Source organism: Equus quagga, chromosome 15 (genome assembly GCF_021613505.1).
Source record: "Equus quagga isolate Etosha38 chromosome 15, UCLA_HA_Equagga_1.0, whole genome shotgun sequence".
Taxonomy (NCBI): Eukaryota; Metazoa; Chordata; class Mammalia; order Perissodactyla; family Equidae; genus Equus; species Equus quagga.
Window position 1 is genome coordinate 61,051,742 of NC_060281.1, and position 20,868 is coordinate 61,072,609.

General features: G+C 37.9%; 1 protein-coding gene across 1 annotated transcript in view; it reads left to right on the forward strand.

Annotated features, from left to right (window-relative positions):
• The window catches only part of GMDS (GDP-mannose 4,6-dehydratase), a 646,070-nt gene that overhangs the window by 126,265 nt on the left and 498,937 nt on the right, over window positions 1-20,868 (forward strand). Inside the window, exon 2 of the mRNA XM_046640490.1 lies at window positions 17,053-17,097. Coding sequence (XP_046496446.1) covers window positions 17,053-17,097 — 45 coding nt within the window. The remainder of the gene's footprint in view (window positions 1-17,052; window positions 17,098-20,868) is intronic.

Below are 20,868 nucleotides of genomic sequence, written 5' to 3' on the forward strand. Positions count from 1 at the left end.
TTTCTTACTCATATTCACACTGCTTTTGAGTGAGATAAATTTGAAGATCTAAGGAAAGGAAAAGTTTATGTATGACCTAGCGAGGGAGATATGAGAATTTATGTTGAAATTGAAGATTTTCATAGTACAAATCAATAATAATGATTTTACATATTTTTCTAACATAAATCCATATGCAGAAGATTTTAGTTATTAATAGCATTACATAAACTGGTTATAAAAACTAGAAAGAAAATTTGAAGGATACTATTAGAGTTGCTTTCCAATTTATGCAAAAACTCCTTTTCAGTGTTAATACTTGACACAAGAGTTGGTAAATTAACTTGAACAAATGTGGATTTTAAACTGATGTACTTTTGCTCCAACGCCAAATCAATTTTTCTAAGAAAAGGTGAACCAGTTTTGCCAACGTGTATATAAATATTAAAGGAAAGTGATTTTCTTGGTAATCAGTTCAGTTTTTGGAAAACTTTTAAGTACATTTGCTACAACCTAGGTATGTGAATTTACTTTTTCAGTTGTCACTTTTATGAAATCTAAATACAGATCAAGTATTTCTGAGGAAAATTTAGATCTGAATTGAGGTGTGCTGTAAGTGTAAACTAATGTTTCGGAGACATTACTACAACAAAGAATGTAAAATATCTCAAGTTTTTAATTGACATATTGATATAGCATTCTGGATACACTGAATTAAATGTATTATTGAAATTAACTTTTACTTGTTTTTCTTTAACTTTTTAAAATTCGGCTACTAGAAAATTTAAAATTACACATGCGGCTCCCAGTATATTTCTGTTAGCCAGCAGTGGCCTAACATATCATGAGTACACAGTGAATGAATGTTAGCGTTAATTTGATTGCTAATATGATGGTGATGATGATGATGATGTGTGGATTCCTTGTCCTCTCACTAGATTATAAATTCCTTAAGGGTAGGAAATGTATCTTATCCTTATTTTTATTTGCTATATTACATTACATAATCTTTTAGGTATTAATAGATGTTTATCAGTTGACTGATTGCCCCAGGATCTTCTTTTAACATTCAAAGTATAGATCTACATTTTTTTTAATCCTCAGGATAATGGCATGGAAATCCCATTGAGTGAGCACACACCCACACACTCATATACGTACATACACAAGAGCATTTTGTTTAGTGTACAGAAGGAGGGGTTATTGTAAGCATTCATTCTTAATAATGGAGTATTGCAAAAATCATTGAGGATACTTAAAAAATTATTTTACAGTAAACTTTATGAGTTTTTATATGCATTTATTAGTGAATTGAAAAGCTTTTAAAAAACTGCTGTGGCATCATGTTTTGGCATCTTTCTATTACACTATAGTGTAATAGAAAATGTCTCTCTCAGGTCACATTGTCTGTAGTTGGCCCATTTGCTTTTCCACCTCCATATAAATTGCCTTCCTCCTCTTTCAAGACCCAAACCGCTAACCCCAACATCCTCCTTTGTCTTTAGCTGAAGATGGTATTTAAGGCTTAGGCCATTCTGGTGAGTTACCCAGTTTTCGTGGGTTTCTCCCATGTATACGTGTTATAAAGCTTTGTTTGATTTTCTCCTGTTATTCTGTCTCATGTCAATTTAATTCTTAGACCAGCCAGAAGGACCTAGAGGATAGAGGAATTGTTTTCCTCTCCTGCAGACCAAAAGGTGGATGTGATCAGATTAGACTGAATTAGAGACACCTGGTTTTCAGTCCAAGACCCTGGCAAGTTTGAGAATTTGGAGCTTCCTGCTACTCTGATCAAGATGGGGAGTTGTGCACAATCCCTTTTAGGATTAACATTATTTTTCACTTAGAGAACACTCTCCCCCACCCCTCGCTGCACTTAGAAAACTACAGAAGTAGAATGGAATCTTGAAAATGTTTTCTATCAGTCCTATTAAGTTGAGGTTTGTCTTTAAAGATTGGCACCTGAGCTAACATCTGTTTCCAATCTTTTTCTTCTTCTTTCCAAAGCCCCCCAGCACATAGTTGTATATTCTAGCTGTAGGTCCTTCTAGTTGTGGCATGTGGAATGCTGCCTCACTATGGCTTGATGAGCAGTGCCATGGCTGCACCTAGTATCTGAACTGGTGAAACCCTGGGCCTCCAAAGCGGAGCATGTGAGCTTAACCACTTGGCCATGGGGCCAGTCTTCAAGTTGAGATTTTAAAAAACATATGGTTGAATAAGAGCTAAACCTCATTGTTGGTGAAAGAAAGCAAAATGACAAAATAAAAACAAGTTAAAGCATAAGCCCTATGGAAGTTTGAACTGTCATCTAAGTATCTCACAAACCGTTCCTTTTACCCCCTCTGTTCCTCTGTTGAGGTTAAGCTATCTAGAAATGCACCTGGATTGTAAGGCCTAAAAGGAAGTGACGCTGGAGAGAGAGCTGCAAGTACAATGGAGGCACAGACTTTTAAATGTGGTTTACCCAAAATGTTTTTTTTAATTTATTTTTTTATTGTGGTCATAATAGTTTTGTAACATTGTGACATTTCACTTGTACATTATTATTTGTCAGACATCATATAAGTGTCCCTTCACCCCTTTGCCCGCCCCTCACTCTCCTTCCCCATGGTAACCACTAAACTGTTCTCTTTGTCTGTAAGTTTGTTTATGTTCCACAAATAAGTGAAATCATATGGTGTTTGTCTTTGACTTCTTTCACTTAACATAATAGCCTCAAGGTCCATTGATGTAATTGTGAATGGGACGATTTTGTCTTTTTTTTTTTTTTTTTTAACAGCTGAGTAGTATTCCATTATATATCACATCTTCTTTATCCAATCATCAGTCGATTCACACTTGGGTTGCTTCCCTGTCTTGTCTATTGTGAATAATGCTGCAATGAACATAGGGGTGCATAAGCCTCTTTGTATTGTTGATTTCAAGTTCTTTGGATAAGTAGACTCTAGTGGGATGGCTGGATCATATAATATTTGTATTTTTAATTTTTTCAGATATTTCCATACTGTTTTCCATAGTGGCTGCACCAGTTTGCATTCCCACCAGCAATGTATGAGGGTCTCCTTTTCTCCACAACCTCTCCAACATTTATTTTTTGTCTTGGTGATTATAGCCATTCTAACAGGTGTAAGGTGATATCTAAGTGTAGTTTTGATTTGCATTTCCCTGATGATTAGTGATGTTGAACATCTTTTCATGTGTCTATTGGCCATCTGTATATCATCTTTGGAAAAACGTCTCTTCATATCCTCTGCCCATGTTTTGACTGGGTTGTTTGTTTTTTTGTAGTATGGAGATTAATCCTTTGTTGGATATATGATTTGCAAATATTTTCTTCCTTTTGGTGGGTTGTTTTTTTGTTTTGATCCTGGCTTCCTTTGCCTTCCTGAAGCTCTTTAGTCTGATGAAGTCCATTTGTTTATTTTTTCTTTTGTTTCCCTTGTCCGAGTACACATGGTATTCGAAAAGATCCTTTTAAGGCTGATGTCAGCAAGTGTCCTGCCCATATTTCTTCCAGAAGTTTTATGGTTTCAGGTCTTACCTTCAAGTCTTTGGTTCATTTTGAGTCTATTTTTGTGTGTGGAGAAAGATAGTGGTTAACTTTCATTCTTTTGCATGTGGCTGTCCAGTTTTCCCCACACCGTTTATTGAAGAGGCTTTCCTTTCTCCATTGTGTGTTCCTGGCTCCTTTGTCGAAGATTAGCTCTCCATAGATGTGTGGTTTTATTTCTGGGCTTACAGTTCTGTTCCATTGATCTGTGTGCCTGTTTTTGTACCAGTACCATGCTGGTTTGATTACTATAGCTTTGTAGTATATTTTGAAGTCTGGGATTGCAATGCCACCAGCTTTCTTCTGGTTTCTCAGGATTGCTTTGGCTACTTGGGGTCTTTTGTTGCCCCATTTGAATTTTAAGATTCTTTGTTCTATTTCTGTGAAGAATGTCATTGGGAATCTGATTGAGATTGCATTGAATCTGTAGATAGCTTTGGTAGTATGGATGTTTTAATTGTGTTTATTCTCCCAATCCATGTGAATGGAATATCTTTCCATTTCTTTATGTTATTATGAATTTATTTCAGTAATGTCTTATAGTTTTCCTTGTATAGGTGTTTCACCTCCTTGGTTAAATTTATTCCTAGATATTTTTTTCTTTTTGTTGCGATTGTAAATGGCTTGTATTTTTGAGTTCTCTTTCTGTTAGTTCGTTATTAGAATATATAAATGCCACTGATATTTGTTAGTTGACTTTGTATCCTGCAACTTTGCTGTAGTTGTTGATTATTTCTAATAGTTTTCCGATGGATTCTATAGGGTTTTCTATATATAAAATCATGTCATCTGCAAACAGCGAGGGTTTCACTTCTTCATTGCCTATTTGGATCCTTTTATTTATTTTTCTCACCTAATTGCTCTAGCTAAAACCTCTAGTACTGTGTTGAATAAGAGTGGCAAGAGTGAGCACCCTTGTCTTGTTCCTTTTCTCAGAAGGTTGGCTTCAGTTTTTCTCCATTGAGTATAATGTTGGCTGTGGGTTTGTCATATATGGCCTTTATTATGTTGAGGTACTTTCCTTCTATACCTATTTTACTGAGAGTTTTTATCATGAATGGATGTTGGATCTTGTCACATGCTTTCTCTGCATCTATTGAGGTGATCATGTGGTTTTTGTTCCTCATTTTGTTAATGTGTGGTGTATCACATTGATTGGCAGATGTTGAACCATCCCTGTGTCCGTGGTATGAATCTTACTTGATCATGGTGTATGGTCTTTTTAATGTATTACTGTATTCAAGTTGCCAATGTTTTGTTGAGGATTTTTGCATCTATGTTCGTGAGTGATATTGGCCTGTAGTTTTCCTTCTTTATGTTGTCCTTGTCTAGCTTTGATATCAAGATGATGTTGGCCTTGTAGAATGTTAGGAATTTTTCCATCTTCCTCAATTTTGTGGAATAATTTGAGAAGGGTAGGTAATAAAGCTTCTTTGAATGTTTGGTAGAATTCTCCGGAGAAGCCATCTGGTCGTGGGCTTTTATTTTTTGGGAGGTTTTTGATTGCTGTGTCAATCTCCTTACTTGTGATTGGTCTATTCACGTTCTCTATTTCTTCTTGATTTAGTTTTGGGAGGTTGTAAGAGGCTAAGAATTTATCTATTTCTTCAAGATTGTCCAGGTCGTTGGCATATAGTTTTTCATAATATTCTTTTATAATCTTTTGTATATCTGTGGTATCTGTTGTAATTTCTCCTCTTTCATTTCTAATTTTATTTATTTGAGCTTCTCTCTTCTTTTCTGTGTGAGTCTGGCTAACAGTTTGTCAATTTTGTCTATCTCCTCAAAGAACCAGCTCCTTGTTTCCTTGTTCCTTTCTACCGTCTTTTTTGTTTCAGTTTCATTTATTTCTACTCTAATTTTTATTATTTTCCTCCTTCTGCTGAGGTTGGGCTTTGTTTGTTTTTCTTTTTCCACTTCTGTTAGTTATAGTTTAAGATTGCTTATTTGGGCTTTTTCTTGCTTTTTAACATCGACCTGTATTCCTATAAATTTCCCTTTAGGACCACTTTTGCGCATCCCATATGAGTTGATATGGTGTGTTCTCATTCTCATTTCTCTCCACATATTTTTTGATTTCTCCCTTTATTTCCTCAGTGATCCATTGGTTATTCAGTAGCATGTTGTTTAATCTCTACATTTTTGTTCATTTTCCAGCTTTTTCTTGTTATTGATTTCTAGTTTCATGGCATTATGGTCAGGAGAGATACTAGATAGGATTTCAATCTTGTTAAATTTATTGAGGTTTGTTGTGTTTCCCAATGTGTGGTCTGTCCTTGAGAATGTTCCATGTGCACTTGAGAAGAATGTATATTCTGCTGTTTTTGGATGGAGAGTTCTGTGTATATCTGTTAAATCCATCTGGTCTAGTTTTTCATTTAATTCCATTATTTCCTTGTTGACTTTTTGTCTGGATGATCTATCCATTGATGTAAGTTGTGTTGTACATACTGCCCCTCTTTGTCTCTCTTTACTTCTTGTGTCTTGAAGTCTACTTTGTCTGATAGAAGTATGGCAACAATTGCTTTCTTTTGTTTGCCATTAGTTTGGAGTATTGTCTTCCATCCCTTATCTGTAAGCCTGTGTGTGTCTTTGGAGCTGAGATGTGTTTCCTGGAGGCAGCATATTTTGGGGTCTTGTTCTTCAATCCATCCTGCCACTCTGTGTCTTTTGATTGGAGAATTCAGTCCATTTACATTTAGAGTGATTATTGATATATGAGGGCTAAATACTGCCATCTTATCACTTATTTTCCAATTCTTCTACATTTCCTGTGTTTCTCATTCTGGGTGTTTTGAACTACCAATTTCATTATGTAGTTTTCTATGATGGTTTTCTTCATTTTATCCTTGTTTATTATATATGTCTCTGTTCTAATTCTTTGTTTAGTGGTTACCAGTAGGTCTGTATAAGAAGTCTAGTAGATGAGATAGTCCATTTTCTGATAGACTTGTATTTCCTCAGACTATGCTGATTCTGTCCCTTCTCTCTTCCCCTTCTAAATTATTTACGTCATATCTTATTCCATCTTGTGTTGTGAATTTGTCGTTAAAATGATGACATTATTTTTATTTTGTTGTTTTCCTTCTTGTTATCCTCAATGTTAAAGTTGAGTGTTGACGAAACTGATGTGATAGAGAGCTGCCGTTTTCTGATTATTGCCTTCCTATTCATCTCCTTGCTCTGGGCTTTGTAGGCCTTTTCCTATTTTGTTGTTTAGGTATGAGGGCCTTCTTGAGGATTTCTTGTGTGTGTTGGGGGGAGGGTGCATCTTGTGCTGATGAACTTCCTTATCTTTTGTTTAACTGGGAAAGTTTTTATTTCTCCATCATATCTGAAGGATATTTTTGCTGGGTAGAGTATTCTTGGCTGAAAGTTTTTGTCTTTCAAAATTTTGACTATATCATCCCACTCTCTCCTAGCCAGTAAGATTTCTGCTGAGAAAGAAGGCCTGATAGGGGTTCCTTTGTAAGCTTTTTTTCTTCTGCCTTCCTGCCCTAAGTGTTTTTTCTTTGTCGTTGACTTTTGCCAGCTTTACTACTATATGCCTTGCAGTAGGTCTTTTTACATTGATGAAGTTAGGAGATCTCTTGGCTTTCTTCACTTGTATTTCCAGCTTTTTCCCCAGGTTTGGGAAGTTCACTGCTATTATTTCTTTGAACAAGCTTTCTGCTCCATTATCCTTCTCTTCTCCCTCTGGAATACCAATAATCCTTATGTTGCATTTCCTCATTGAGTCAGATATTTCTCTGAGAGTTTCTTCATTTCTTTTTAGTCTTAGTTCTCTCTTCTCCTACATCTGAAGCATTTCTGTATTACTGTCTCTTAAATTGCTAATTCAGTCCTCCATATTGTCAGCTCTGTTGTTTAGAGAATCCAGATTTTTCTTAATCACATCCATTGTGTTTTTCATTTCCAGCAATTCTGATTGGTTCTTCTTTATAGTTTCAGTCTCTTTTGTGAAGAATCTCCTGGATTCGCTAATTTACCTTTCTGTGTTTTCTTGTAACTCATCGAGTTTTTTTATGAAAGCACTTGTGAATTCTTTGTTATTTAGATTATGAATTTCTGTGTATTCAGAGTTGGTTTCTGGGTACTTGTCACTTTCATTCTGGTCTGGAGATTTAATATACTTTCTCATACTGCTTGATGGTGTGGACTTTTGCCTCCACGTGGTGTCATTATCTGGTCACTGCTGCCACCTACTGCCACTGGGTTGGGATCAGGTGCTGTGTATTCTGGGCCCAGCACAATCTGGGCCCCTCAGCTCCAGCCACTGACTTCTTTTCTCTCTGTGCAATGGCCTGTTGGATGGCAGATGTGCAGCACTAGGCAAGGGGAGAGGTGGTTTCACTTGTGCTTTCCCCATCCTCTGCTTTTCTGTCTATGCAGAGCTCTGGGTGATCACAGGGCTGGAGTGCTGTGTGGGGGAAGGAGTGCTTCTTACACCTGCACACCTTTCCCATCCCCTGCTTCTCTCTTTGCTTGGTGCTCTGGGCTGTCCTGGAGACCTTTGTGCCTTTCCCAGATGCTGCCTCTGTCTCCTTGGGGCACTTTGCGGGATCAGAGGGCTGGAGTGCCTGGCGGGAGAAAGGGCCGCTTCTTACACCTGTGCGCCTTTCCCAGCTGCTGCCGCTCTCATCCCTCTGCACTCTGGGCGATCCTGGAGACCTGCACAGCTTTCCCAGACACCGCCTCTCTCTCCCCACTGTGCTCTGGGTGATCCCAGAGACCTGTGCACCTTTCTCAGGCTCCACCTCTCTTTCCTGTCTGTGCTCTGGGCGATTCTGGACACCTGCACAGCTTTCCCAGCTGCCGCCTCTCTCTCCCCTCTGTGCTCTGAGCAATTCTTGAGACCTGTGCACCTTTCCCAGATGCTGCTTCTCTTTCCGCTCTGGGTGATTGCAGGGCTGGAGTGCTGGGTTGGGGGAGGGACACTCTCTTTATCCTGCACGATCCCAGTGTTCTCCCTGGGCCCTCACCAGCTGCTCTCCTTGGGTACTAGTTTGATGGAGACACCCCCACAACAGCTCAGTCTCCGCTATGTGTGGGCCTTTCCCTCCAGCATTGAGGGAACTCGGAGAGCAGTGTTCCTGTGGAGGGCTGCCCCTCCCTACTTTCCTCTCAGTGTCGGGTGCTGTCCCAAGATCACTGGCTGCCATTGGGAAGGGAAGAGTCCCCCTTACCAGTTTCCGCTTCCTCTGGGGGATCTGGCCCCACCACCTTCAGACATATGGCTGCATGGGTCTCTCATATGTCTTTTGTGTTGTGTGAATGTCCTCTGTTGGTGTTATGAATATCCTTTTGGTTATTCTTTAGAAGGGAGAGTTCAAGGGGAGAGCTTAGTGCACCATGATGCTGACATCTCTCCCAAAATGGTTTTTGTTACCTTCTCAGAGTGGCAGAATGCTAATGTATGACATAGCACAATCTAACAAATAAATACAGAGATTCCCTAGCCCACAAAATTGAGTTTTACTGGCAGATCCTACCCTCAGACACCACGCCTAGTGAAATCAACATTGTTTGTATCTGTAGGAGCTTTGTGATTTACAGTCATTCCTACAACACTCCAGCTTTATCTGTCCTGGGGCTCTGAATGTTAGTTTTATTAGTTTTATGATATGCAGCTTTCTGGGTAAATGCTTACAAATTTCTCCATTTACACTCCTGTACATATGCTTTAATTTCGTTTGTCTTTTAGTGATTTTAAATTATGAAAATCACAGTTCTTATTTTGTATCTTTCTTCAGTGATTTACGACGTCTCCATCGAGGTGGGGACTTCACAGCTGCAGAGCAGATCTGAAATGCATCTGGGAGCCGATAAGTGACATCCTGTCATAGCATGCACATATTTTAAGACCAATCTTAACTGGATTGTGCCAGTTAATTATATCCCTGAAAGAAATTGGGTTAAAAAGAGCAAGAATATTTGTAAATAGTTAACTCTGCTTGTCACGAAAGTGACATTTTAGTAGCAACCTGTTAAATGAATGTGCAGTAAAATGGGGAAAGATATAGTCATTAATACATGTATATCCTTTTGTTCTTATGACCTTTTTAAAGATGTAAACAAAAGGACATTTGTTTTTTCTTCCTCCCTTAGCCACGATACAAATCATAAAAATAAATGCACAAGAAAATGTTAATAAATCAGGTAAATACTAAAATTTCATAATTCTTCTCTTTTCGGTACAAAGTTATTTTTCCTTCCCAATTTAAAATTTTTCATTAAGCATGGTCTTGAACACTGGACAAAGTGCAGCTCTGTCTTAGAGTACCTGCAAAAAATCATGTCCTCTATAAATCATTTGGATGATTAGAACTACATAAGCATGTACTTTGCCAAGAAACGGACTTTAATTGTCTGAACTGTCACTTTGAGAGAGAATGAGAAAGGAAAAAGGAGAGAGAGAGAGAGAAGCTCTATTTTCAAAATTTGTACAGTTTTAATTTATTTATATATGTGTGTAAATATATATGTTTATATATTTACGAGAAAGAGATTATTTTATTAACTTCCCTACGGATCTATACAAATCTTTGTCAATGTATTTGGAGCCCTGAATTATAAAAACTTTCAGTTAGTATATTGTTCTAAACTTGAAAGGAGTTATTCACACCAGCACTGAACTGGCCTGTTAAGCAGATCTTTAAAAGGATTTTGACAGGGATATGATTCTTATATTTCCTCTCTTTTTTTTCCCTACCTTGAGTTCATACTCAGGTAGGGTGATTTATTTCTCCAGGGCACTGTGCCATCCAGTATAGAAGAGGTCAGTATGGTAGTATTTCATAGCTTTTCTTTTATCCATACAGCCTTGCCACCCTCTGTCCGTGACTCATGCCTCTACTGGTCTTCCCTGATAGCAGAACATTTTGATTGGATGTGCAGTTTACCTGGTTACTATTCTCATCGTGTCCACATGTGGGCTTGCCAATGCGTGTGAAATGTGGAGGTCTGAGCCAGTGTTGAAGCGTAATCCTGTCTAGGCCAGGAAATATCTGGTTTCTCAGATACTTCTCAGAGCATTAGGGCAGGGGCTAAATCTCTTATTTCCTTTCTGTCCTCTATTCCATAACACCAGTGGCCCAAGCGAATGTTTGATAGTCACCAATCTGGGACACTTTGCATTGTTAATAAATTCTATAGAGACCAAATTTTATGTTAAAACATCTGTAGGCCCATCATGATGGAGTGATTGAGCCTATTAGTGGAGTAGATTGCCATATAAATAATTCATTACAAATATATATGCTTCAACTCCTTCCTCTATCTACTAACTGAGATCTTGGGCAGGTTACTTGGTCTCAGTTCACCTCAGTTTGCTCATTTGTAAAATGGAGATAATAACAGTGCCAACTATTTATGATTATTGTGAAGGTTTAAAAATGAATGTAAAGCATTTAGAGCATGCCTGCCATATCCTAAGCGCTATGTAAGTGTTTACTATTGTTATTGTTACTATTATCATCATTTGTAGTAATAGTAGGTCATATTAGGACTTTTTTTTTTTTCCTCTGAAGGACGAAAACTTCAGCATGAGTGTCAAGAGTGAGAGAGTGGGAGAGAAAAAAAAAACAGAGGTTCAAACTAAAGGAGCATACATATAAAAAAGAAAAGAAGATCAGTAGGATACAGTATTCTTCAGGCATACTTTTGTTCATGTGGAGGTGAATAAGTTGGCTCACCCTTGATGTATCTACGATTATCTATACCCAGCACACATGTTGGCTATTAATAAATGCCTTTGGATTTACTTTTGAGGCTTTTTAAACATTTCTGGGACTATGTTGGAGTATCTTTGTGCGTGTTATCCTCCTTCTAATCATGTAATTAAAAATTATCTATACCTTATTGTTTCCTCTGTATTCCCTTATTTGAGCTCTTTAATCTCATTTTCCTATAGCATTTGCCTAAATTACATAAATTTTACTATGTTGAAATTAATGATATTACAAATGCTGAGCTGTGCAAGTATACCTGGAGTTCAAATTTTGATGTTTGCGTTTTTCCTTGCTCATTAAATTAAGAATTTACAGTAATCATTTGCAATGTGAAAGGAATATGTATTTTAAACCAGGTTATTACGGGGGTTCTCTCACTGAAAATCTGCTAACCTGTTTCAAAATATTTTTTGGGTGGCTTTTATTGGAGATAAAAATTAGTCAATTTTGTATATGTTCTAAATATTTACAAGAACAAACCAATTGGCAAAATATGGCCTACTAGAAAAATGTATAAAAAATATAAAAGATATGAGTAAATAATTCCAAGAAGTAACATACACAATTACAAACACAAAAAACTTTTCAATCTTAATACTAATCAAAAAATGAAAAGAAAAACCTATGATTTTTTAACCTATCAAATTGGAAAAAATGTTTTCTAAAACTAAGATCGTTTTAGAAATGATCTTTTAGGTCATTTCTTCCCTCTATGATATTTTTTCATATGTAAATCTTTTTTTTTTTTTTTTTTAATTTACCATGGACACAAGACTTAACACTACAGTCTTGGGAAATTGAGCATGTTTGGGAGGAAAGAATTCCGGGTAATGGTGGAGGTGTCCCATCTCTTTCTAAAATGTTGCTTTTAACCTTCCAACTCATCACTCTTTACTGGAAGGTCTTGTGTTTAGCAGAGCCACTGTCACTTCTTGATGTGTATGTATGAGGTATATGTGCAACTGCTAAGCACCTGCTTGAAGGGCTCTTTCCCTAAAAAATGGTCAGAGGGATGGGGTTCTTACGGAAAGAGTATCTTAAACTGCTGGGCATAATCAATTCTTTATTATTCACAATTTGTTGATTAAGTTTCTGGGATACTGTGCTCTTCTCTACCAGGAGGAACATCAAAGGAAGTGAAAGTTGAATTTTATGGGAAAATAATTTTCAACTTTAAAGACCCTAGTAGATGAGAGTTATTTATATGTTTAAATATTGATGGTGTCCTCGTTTCCTGTCTACTAGTGAGTTAATTATCACTCTACTGATAATTGTTGGCTATATTGTTCTTCTTCACTCTGGTAATGCGTTGGTGTTTTTCACTTGGTTCTCAACGGTAGACAGTAGTCCAGTCTCTTCATTTTGGATCTTTCTGCAGTATTTTTTAGTGAAAATTTCTTAGGTCTGGGAGTCCAGAGACCCTCTTTTTTTTTTTTTTTTTTAATTTTTCTGTGCAGATTCTGCTACTTCCTAACTGTAACTGTGTACTAAACGCTTAAGTGTTTTGAATCTCACTGTCCTGATCTGTAAAGTGAAAGAGCTGGGTTAATTAATCCCTGTGGTCTTTTGAATTCTGTGAGTCTGACAGAGATTTTATCCAGTGATTTGTGTTATAACATGAACCAGGTTAAAATACTTTTCAAATATATTCTGCCTCTGGGTTTTTGACAGATAAACCCAGATAAAAGATAGTGGCTAATCTTCCCACTGGAAGTTTTCACTGTAAGTCATGACAGTGCCCTCTGATAATCATGTAGGTGTTGGTATTTCTCTTACTGGAGGAACAGATTACTTTGATATTGTAATTGCGATTAACTGAAAAGATGCTTATTTTAGAATAATTATAAGACATAGAGTTAAAGAGCATAAAAGGTAGTGTAACTGAGTACTTTCTCTTCTTACGGACGGGGTATTCTATTTCCTAATGCTTGAGATGATCTTAACAAATACATTTTATTAGTGGCATAATTTCTTTAGCCCAATACTACTTACCTTATTCTGTTCAAAGAAGCTGCCGAATAGAGCTTAGGCAGAAACATGCAGTATGATTTAGATGCAGTTCAGAGGGACCTGGTTCTCGAATTGCCTGTAAGAAAGTGTCCTTTTCATTTGTCCTTCTGGGCTGTAAGTGCATCCATGTTTGAAGAGAGAAGAGAAATGCTAGACTCTCTTCTCTGCAGGAAGGTAGACTGCCTGGCACATGTGTGTTTGGACGTGGGGTGGATATGAGGGTCAGTCAGTGCTTATCTCAACCTTGTATGGGCATAGGGAGAAGGGGTAAACTTTCTGAACTTCCTTCAGCTTTTCATAGATATGAAATTTTAGGTAATTTTCATACTATGGTCAAGATATGATTCGATTAGTTTCTGGAATTACTCTTAATTTTTATGGATGTTTATATAAAACATTTCTGAGTACTTCATGAAAGGTAAAGAGCAAAGATACCCAAGTATAGGGACTCTAGGCGTCAGGCACATCTGGATCTGGCCCTTTAGGACCCTGGGCAGTGGCCCTGCCCACTTGGCCCTAAAGCCTAAAACATACATCCACAGCCAGTCCAAATCTACCTCCAAACAACACTAGACTGCTTCTTGACTAGGATGTGTGCCTAAATGAGACTTCAGAAATCTCAGGCTCTGTGTCCTGTCTCCCTCCTTTGGGCCCTGGAGTGTTCTAAAATTATGTGACCGCTCTGGGTTTGGGTCACTTGATTAAAACTAGAAGTACTGTTTAATCCATTAAATGCCCTGTAATGGAAAATGACTAAATCAGTTTGGTTGAAAAATGAAACCGTTATAGTCTTTTACTATTTTGTTGAGGTTTGACATGTTTTGGTAGGTCCCAGGCAGAGGAGGATGGGGAAGGAGGTTGTTTCCTGGGTCAGAATAATGGGAGACTTGGATTCTAGTCCTGACTGCATCTCTAGTAGTGTGATATTAGGCAAGTTGGCTAACCTCCACGTGCTCCATTACCTCATATGCCAAATGACTGCTTACTTTCTAGGCTGAGTTTTTGTAAGAATAAGATAGAAAACATTTCTGTGTCTTGAAAATGTTAAAGCCATGGTGGTTACTTAAAACTGTACAGCATTTAATATGAAATGGATACTCTTAATAGCCATGTGCAAAATTAAATTTAAAAGAGTCACAATTGGGACATTATCTCTCCAATTAAAAAGTTTTCTGTAACAAGGATTGAGCCCAGGCTGGAATTTGTACCAGATTGTGTTCGTAGCGAACGAGTTGGCAATTGAGTCCATCAGTGTTCCTTGGTTTCTGAGGAGTCAAGTGTCAGAATTTAGTGTTGGTTTCACTTCTCAGTTGCCATGACGTTTCATTCATTAGTCTGATTGAAGCATTCTCTAACTGCTCTGTTCTTCTTGAGGAGGCAGAAACAGTGATCTGCTGGCTTGGCAGACGCCTGCCTGCTTAGATACCATGTCTCCCCGCGGATTCCTGCAGGGGCCTGGGGAGAAGACGAAAGGCGGCCAGCCGGGCTCCCTGGGCCGGAGACCAGGAGCCCTTACTCTGCTCCATTTCCCACTCATTGTGCAGCCTGGGCCCTATCACTTGAGAGACCTGGCAAGGAAGTGAGGGGGAAGTGAGTGCCACTGCTGGTTCAGAATGTTCCAGTGTGGTTGGAAAGTTTGAGAAGCGGCCTGGGTGAGAAGAACAAGACCTCATTGACAGGGTTCAGTCCTGGTCAGGTCTGTTTCACATCAGCTTTCTAAATAATCACAGCTCTTCCTGCCCCCATGGGTCTTTAGGACTTCACCTCTGCCTTTTTGTTTTTTTAAACATTCTGTGCAACCATAGTGGAACACAAAGCATTTTAACTTTTTATTCCTAGACAAATTATAAAAGGGGAAAAGTATAATGTTGCCTGCTTCAAAGTGACAACACCAACCCCAAAAACAAAACAAAATGTACTTTTTAGGGCTTTCTAACCTACTGTAAAATTATTCTTCTTATTACAAAAGCTTTTTCTATTAATCTGTTTTCTCATTGATTGATTTATAAGACTGCCGATTATTCTTACATTTCTGATGGTCATGGAGACCCACTTGACTTGTCCTAATCTGAATTGTTCAGCCGTCTTTTCTGATTTAGTTTGCATGTTGGTAAAAACCACCCAATTGTGTGTATATCTTAAGATTTAGAGGAAAAAGAATATGGCAAACCATCTCTCTTCTTTCTCCGCATGAGTCTATAAACCAGAATATTTATGTCAAGAAGTCAGAAGAACATCAGCTGGAGGTTTTAATGAACCGCAAAATGTGTTTCTTGTATACCTCTCCTTGTCACCCTGCCTTAATTTATGCGTGACTTCTACATTAATGTAGTAAACACTCACTTGGCACCCCTGTCATTTTCAGAACCCATAAGATGTCTCCAATTCCAGCTTTAAGTCAAGTAATGTTAATAATAAGGCCTGCTTCATTTTTCTTTTTCCTGGATTATCCAGTAGGAACTTGTAAAGCTCAAAGGCATATTTTAAGCTTTTTCAAACTCAGGATACCAAAGAAAACCCAAGTATTCACAGCTACTTTTGAGTACACAAATTTCCAGTAGTCGGAGCCTCCCATTTTTATGTTTAAGTCTGGATGGGATGGAGGGGACCTTTCTGAGCTAAAAGCAGAAGGGCAGTTACAGGATTGATTGCAAAATGTCAGCCCAGTTCATTTTCTGAGCAAGGCTGATGGCTTTTTATAGTACCTCTGCAGCGGTGATTTTACATCTTTTGGCCTCTTAATAGTTTAATTACCTGACTCTGATGCTTTCTTTTCCTAAAAGTGGCACATAAACTATTTTAGTTTAAATAGGCCCCCCCACCAAGAAATTTTTAAAAGAATTATTAGAAATCAGTTGAGAATCTCTGTGTTTAGTCAAGCCACCTTTATATTAATGTAGACTTAATATAGAATTGTAACTGCACAATTTAAGATGCATACAAATGAAGTACTTACTATTTTATAAAAAATAAACACCTTTTTCAAATTTAAAGCTCATGCGTGTGTGTATCTATATACGCGTGAATACATATTCAGTGATGATAACACAAATCTGATCATGTCCACAACCCCTCACCCCTACCTTAAAACCCTTAAACCCCTTTCTTTAGTGACTTTCCAGAACTCTTGGGTTAGAAGCCAACTCCCACCAGGGCCTGGAAGGCTCCTGCACAAAGGTGTTCACCTTCTTTCTCTCCACCATGCTGTCTTTTTTCAGTAATATCAACACTCTGGTGTTCTCTGCCACTTTCTTATACTTGTCCTGCCCTCTCCCCAAGCCCCTGGAGTTCCCCTCCCCAGCCATTCCTTTTATACAGTCCCCCAGAATTAGATTCCTGTTTTATGTTCCTGTAGCACCACACCAAGGCCCGCTGCTTTGCTGCACATGTTTTGCATATTTTAAAGTTAGTAAATGGCAAGACTTAAACCCAAATTCATCTGATTCTGAAGCTTCGTGTTATCTCTGTTGCCCCATATTACTTCCATGTATTTCCGTTTCTTTCACTGTGAATATGACAATGATAACACTTCACTGCACTTCTGTGGTGCTCAAATGAAATAATGTCTGTGAAAATGCAGACAGTAGTTGGAGTAGTGAGCAGTGGAACACCGTTTGGTGTTTGCTATCATTATCTGTATTATTTTTATTTTGGCTCCCATGATCCCTAATTTAAGTTCATATAGCCTCTTAAATGCTTATCTCAAAACTCTTAGTCTTGGCTACCTTTTCTGCTAGCTGTGATGGATCTGACATTTGTCAATTTTCCTTCTCTTCCCAGGATGGTTCATACTTGGCTGAGTTCCTGCTGGAGAAAGGCTACGAGGTAAGTGACTCAGTGAGCAAGCACAGGCTAGTGGAATCACTTGGACACAGTGGCCTCCTGTTTCCTCTGCTGCCGTCCTCCTGTGTGTGTTTTCCACTGGAACTCTGATAACAAATCAAAATCAGGGGAAGAATGTGCCTCTTGGCTTGTAACCATGCCAGCTCATTGTGCTATTTATCTACTGGTGAGCACTGGTGGCTTCCCCTGTTCCTTAGTGTTTAAACGCTTTGCACGCTTCCCACATTCTCCGATAAAGCAGCAACCTGTGTAAGCCAAAAGCTGTAACATTATTAGGGTTAATTTATGATGTAATGTGTTACATAAAAAAGTCTCACTCACAGTGAAGTCACTCAATTCGGAAATTGCAGAGAGCAATAAAAACTAAGCTGATCTTTGGCAAGCTTGAATGAAAAATTTACACTTAGAGATTTTTGCTTTCTAATAGTCAGCCGGGCAGCCATGTATTTTATGAGAGCTGAAACTTCTGGGTTTGCTGCTTTTGTCATTGCCGTTGCCTTTTTCTCCTCCTTCTTCTCCTTCAGCATTTTCTGCTTTTCTTAAAAGAAACAAGGGTTTTATGTATTAAATTTGATGTAAATTAGTATGTACATCTTACGTTTTCTAAGAACAGATATATACTTCTATATAAATTTATACTATGCAGAGAACAAAACCCACACAATGACCCATATGCTTTGGCCCAATTTGTGAGTATTTACATTAGTAATTTTGGATTCGCTGTTCATTCCAGTTGCAGGCGCATGTTTAAAAAATGTGCACTGTGGGCAAATGCAAAAACAACAGCAAGGAATTTGGCATCTAAACGCCAACAGAATTTGAAGAAAAGCTAAATTTTCTTACTATAACTCATAATCTTTTCTGAGAGCCTTCACTTTTAGACTTTAAGAAGTCAAAGCAGATATATTTAGCACCTTCTGTACCCTTTATTTCATAAGGCTCTAGGTCTATTCTAAGGATTCTAAGTTCTAGTTCTGAGGATGCTAGTTCTGCATCTTGCAATAATATCAAAATAAGACAAATGTAATTATGAAGATATACATATGTTCATATACATAGATTCCTATAATGAGTGATAAATACATATTCTACAGAGTAGAAAATTTTAGAGTAGATCATATATAGTACAAAAGAGTTGGTTTTCGGTAAAGACTAGTTATTCAGGCTAGATTAACTTAATGCTTTAATAAATCTATAAAGAAAGGTTTGGCTAGGAGACATGCTTATTTTGTTTCAGATGTTGGGACCGCTAAGAGGTGTTTGCTGGCTAGAGAGGAGTTAGTGATTTGGCTGTGTATTGAGTGAACCAAAAGAAGGAGCTAAGTAATAGTTGATGGGGTTTAGGACATGCTACCCCAAATGTAGCATCTTGGCATATTGAATATTTAAGCTAAAGGAGTTTGAGAAAACAGAAGGAGTTTAAGAAAATAGCAGGAGTCTGAGAAAACAACAGAAGTTTCTCCTCTTAGTCTGTCTTTGTCAGTTTAATGTAGTGGAGGAAAAAGTTTTCCTCAACCCTCTTAGGGTTCCTGGCTGGGTCTGAAAATTAAACCGAAAAGTATACAAATTTATTTAATAAATTTTTAGGTGACACAGGAGCCTTCATAAGGAAATGAAGGATCCAAAGAAACAGTTAAGCCTGAGTATTTTTGTGTTAGCTTTGATGGAGAGTGGGCAGTCGTGGAGAAATATGATAGGTCAAGGAATACGAGGTAAGTATTTTATTGTACTGCCTTCAATTTTAATAGATTGATATAATGGGAGCATAAGCTATTAAGAGGAATCTAATGGTGGCACAGTCTTTATCTTTTTGTGCTTAGGTCAAAGTAACTGTGAGAGGGATTTTTCAAAGAGGCTGCATTGGAAAATTTCTAGAATTATCAGCCAGCAGTCCCTGGTTGCTTAATGCCATGAGTGAAATAACAGGGTTAGTAAGTTGCATGCAGTAGGAAAAGAGGGGGAAACGTCTATCCAGACCTAAATCCACAGGATCAGTATCAGCAATTTTGCATGAGCACAGGCCTCCAACTTAGTGATTTTCAACCTGTAGGGTCCATCAGAATCACCCATTAAGACGCAGATGGCTGATTCAGAGGTCTGGGAATCGGCCTTTCTGACAAGCGCCTGGTTGTTACTGATGCTGCTTTCCTGGTTAGTTTGAGAACTACTGCAACTAAAGGTTCACATGAGATCATTTAATCATAAGGTGAAGATGGACAACATTTCTTAAGATCTTAATTTATGGAGCCTTGCTTCTCTGAGCTCTCATGTTATTTTGAATCTAGTTTTTCTATAAGGAGTATCACTAGGCTCAGAAATAACTGGAAACAACTTACTTTGGGGTGACAAAGTACAAGCCAGGAGCAAATAAACACTGGGAAGAAGAGCTACAAATTCTATAAATAGGCTTGATACTGAGGCTGAGTTCTTAATAGAAAACAAAGGAGCAAACTTTAATTGGCTAGCAATGGCAAGATCAGCCTGTTATTATGAAGATGGGAAGCATGGAGTCTTGGCAGAAGCAACAGTCAGTTGGAGGGAAGCAAGTCGAAGAGCAGAGACAGGTTGATTGGGTAGTGATGATGGGGCAGCATAGGCAAAAACAAACCATACATATAGAGTTAGCATAGCACAGTTAGTTATTAATCCTTTAGTTCTTCTTTAGGTAAAACGCAAAGTAAAGGTGTAAAAAGCTTGGCTAACTTTAAAGCAAAAATAGACGCTTGTGTATGACTTGAAAAGGAATATCATGTATTAGTAGACTGATTAGTTATGGTTAAACACCTTGTATAACCTCACACATTAGATTCCTGAAACTGTGGGGCCTGGTCATCTAATGTGGCCACTGAAATCCACTCACCTTATCATGTTCTGAATGAGCTGTTCAATGTGAAAAAGTGAAGGATTGTTTCATCCCTGGTTCAGTTCTCATAGAAAAGAGACTCTATTTAAAACTTTAAAGTTACAGTTTTTAATGTGGCTAGTTTCTTGGATTTTGCTCAAGGTTAAATATTAAGGAGCACATAAAGAGTATATATCTAACTCTTGTTCATTATTTATAGAATACCTGTAGGTGTCATCTCATGATGAGGAAAACTAAAAATTGTCAGGTCTTATAGAAAATCACCCTTTAAAACTTTATATATTTAGTTCTGCATATTGTTGAAGTGAAAAGTCACTGGACCTCTCTCAGACTTAATTTCTTCATATAAGTGGGAATGATAAAGTACACCTATTTCCCAAGGTTGTTGTGAAGATTAGGCAAGACAGTATATGGAAAAGAGTCCAGAGGAGCTCTGTGGAATACAGGAGTGACAGTGTGACACAGGTGCTGACAAGCCAGGACACAGATTTTGCAGAAGGGCTCCTTAGTCCAGTTCATTAATTAGCATTAGTGAAAAGGAGGTATGTTACGTTGCCTGGGGTCCTAGCCCTGTGCGCTTTCCTTCTCGTCATAAGGGAAAAAAGAAAATCGACAAAGTGAAGCTTCTAGTATGTCCTGGTAGTTTTAAGTGCCTTCCTAGCATGATCATTAGCAGATGAGCCAACAGCATACTTTTATACCCATGTTGCACAAAATACAGAGAGAAACCAGAAGAATGAAAAGACAAAGTTAAACCTTTTAAAAGCTATATCTGGGAATGTATGAAAAATCTATATTAAATACTTGGTAACAACTACAAGACAGCATATCAGAATTTAAAATAAAGAATAGGTAAATTGTGGGTTTCCCTTCCAGGAAAGGGACTCTCT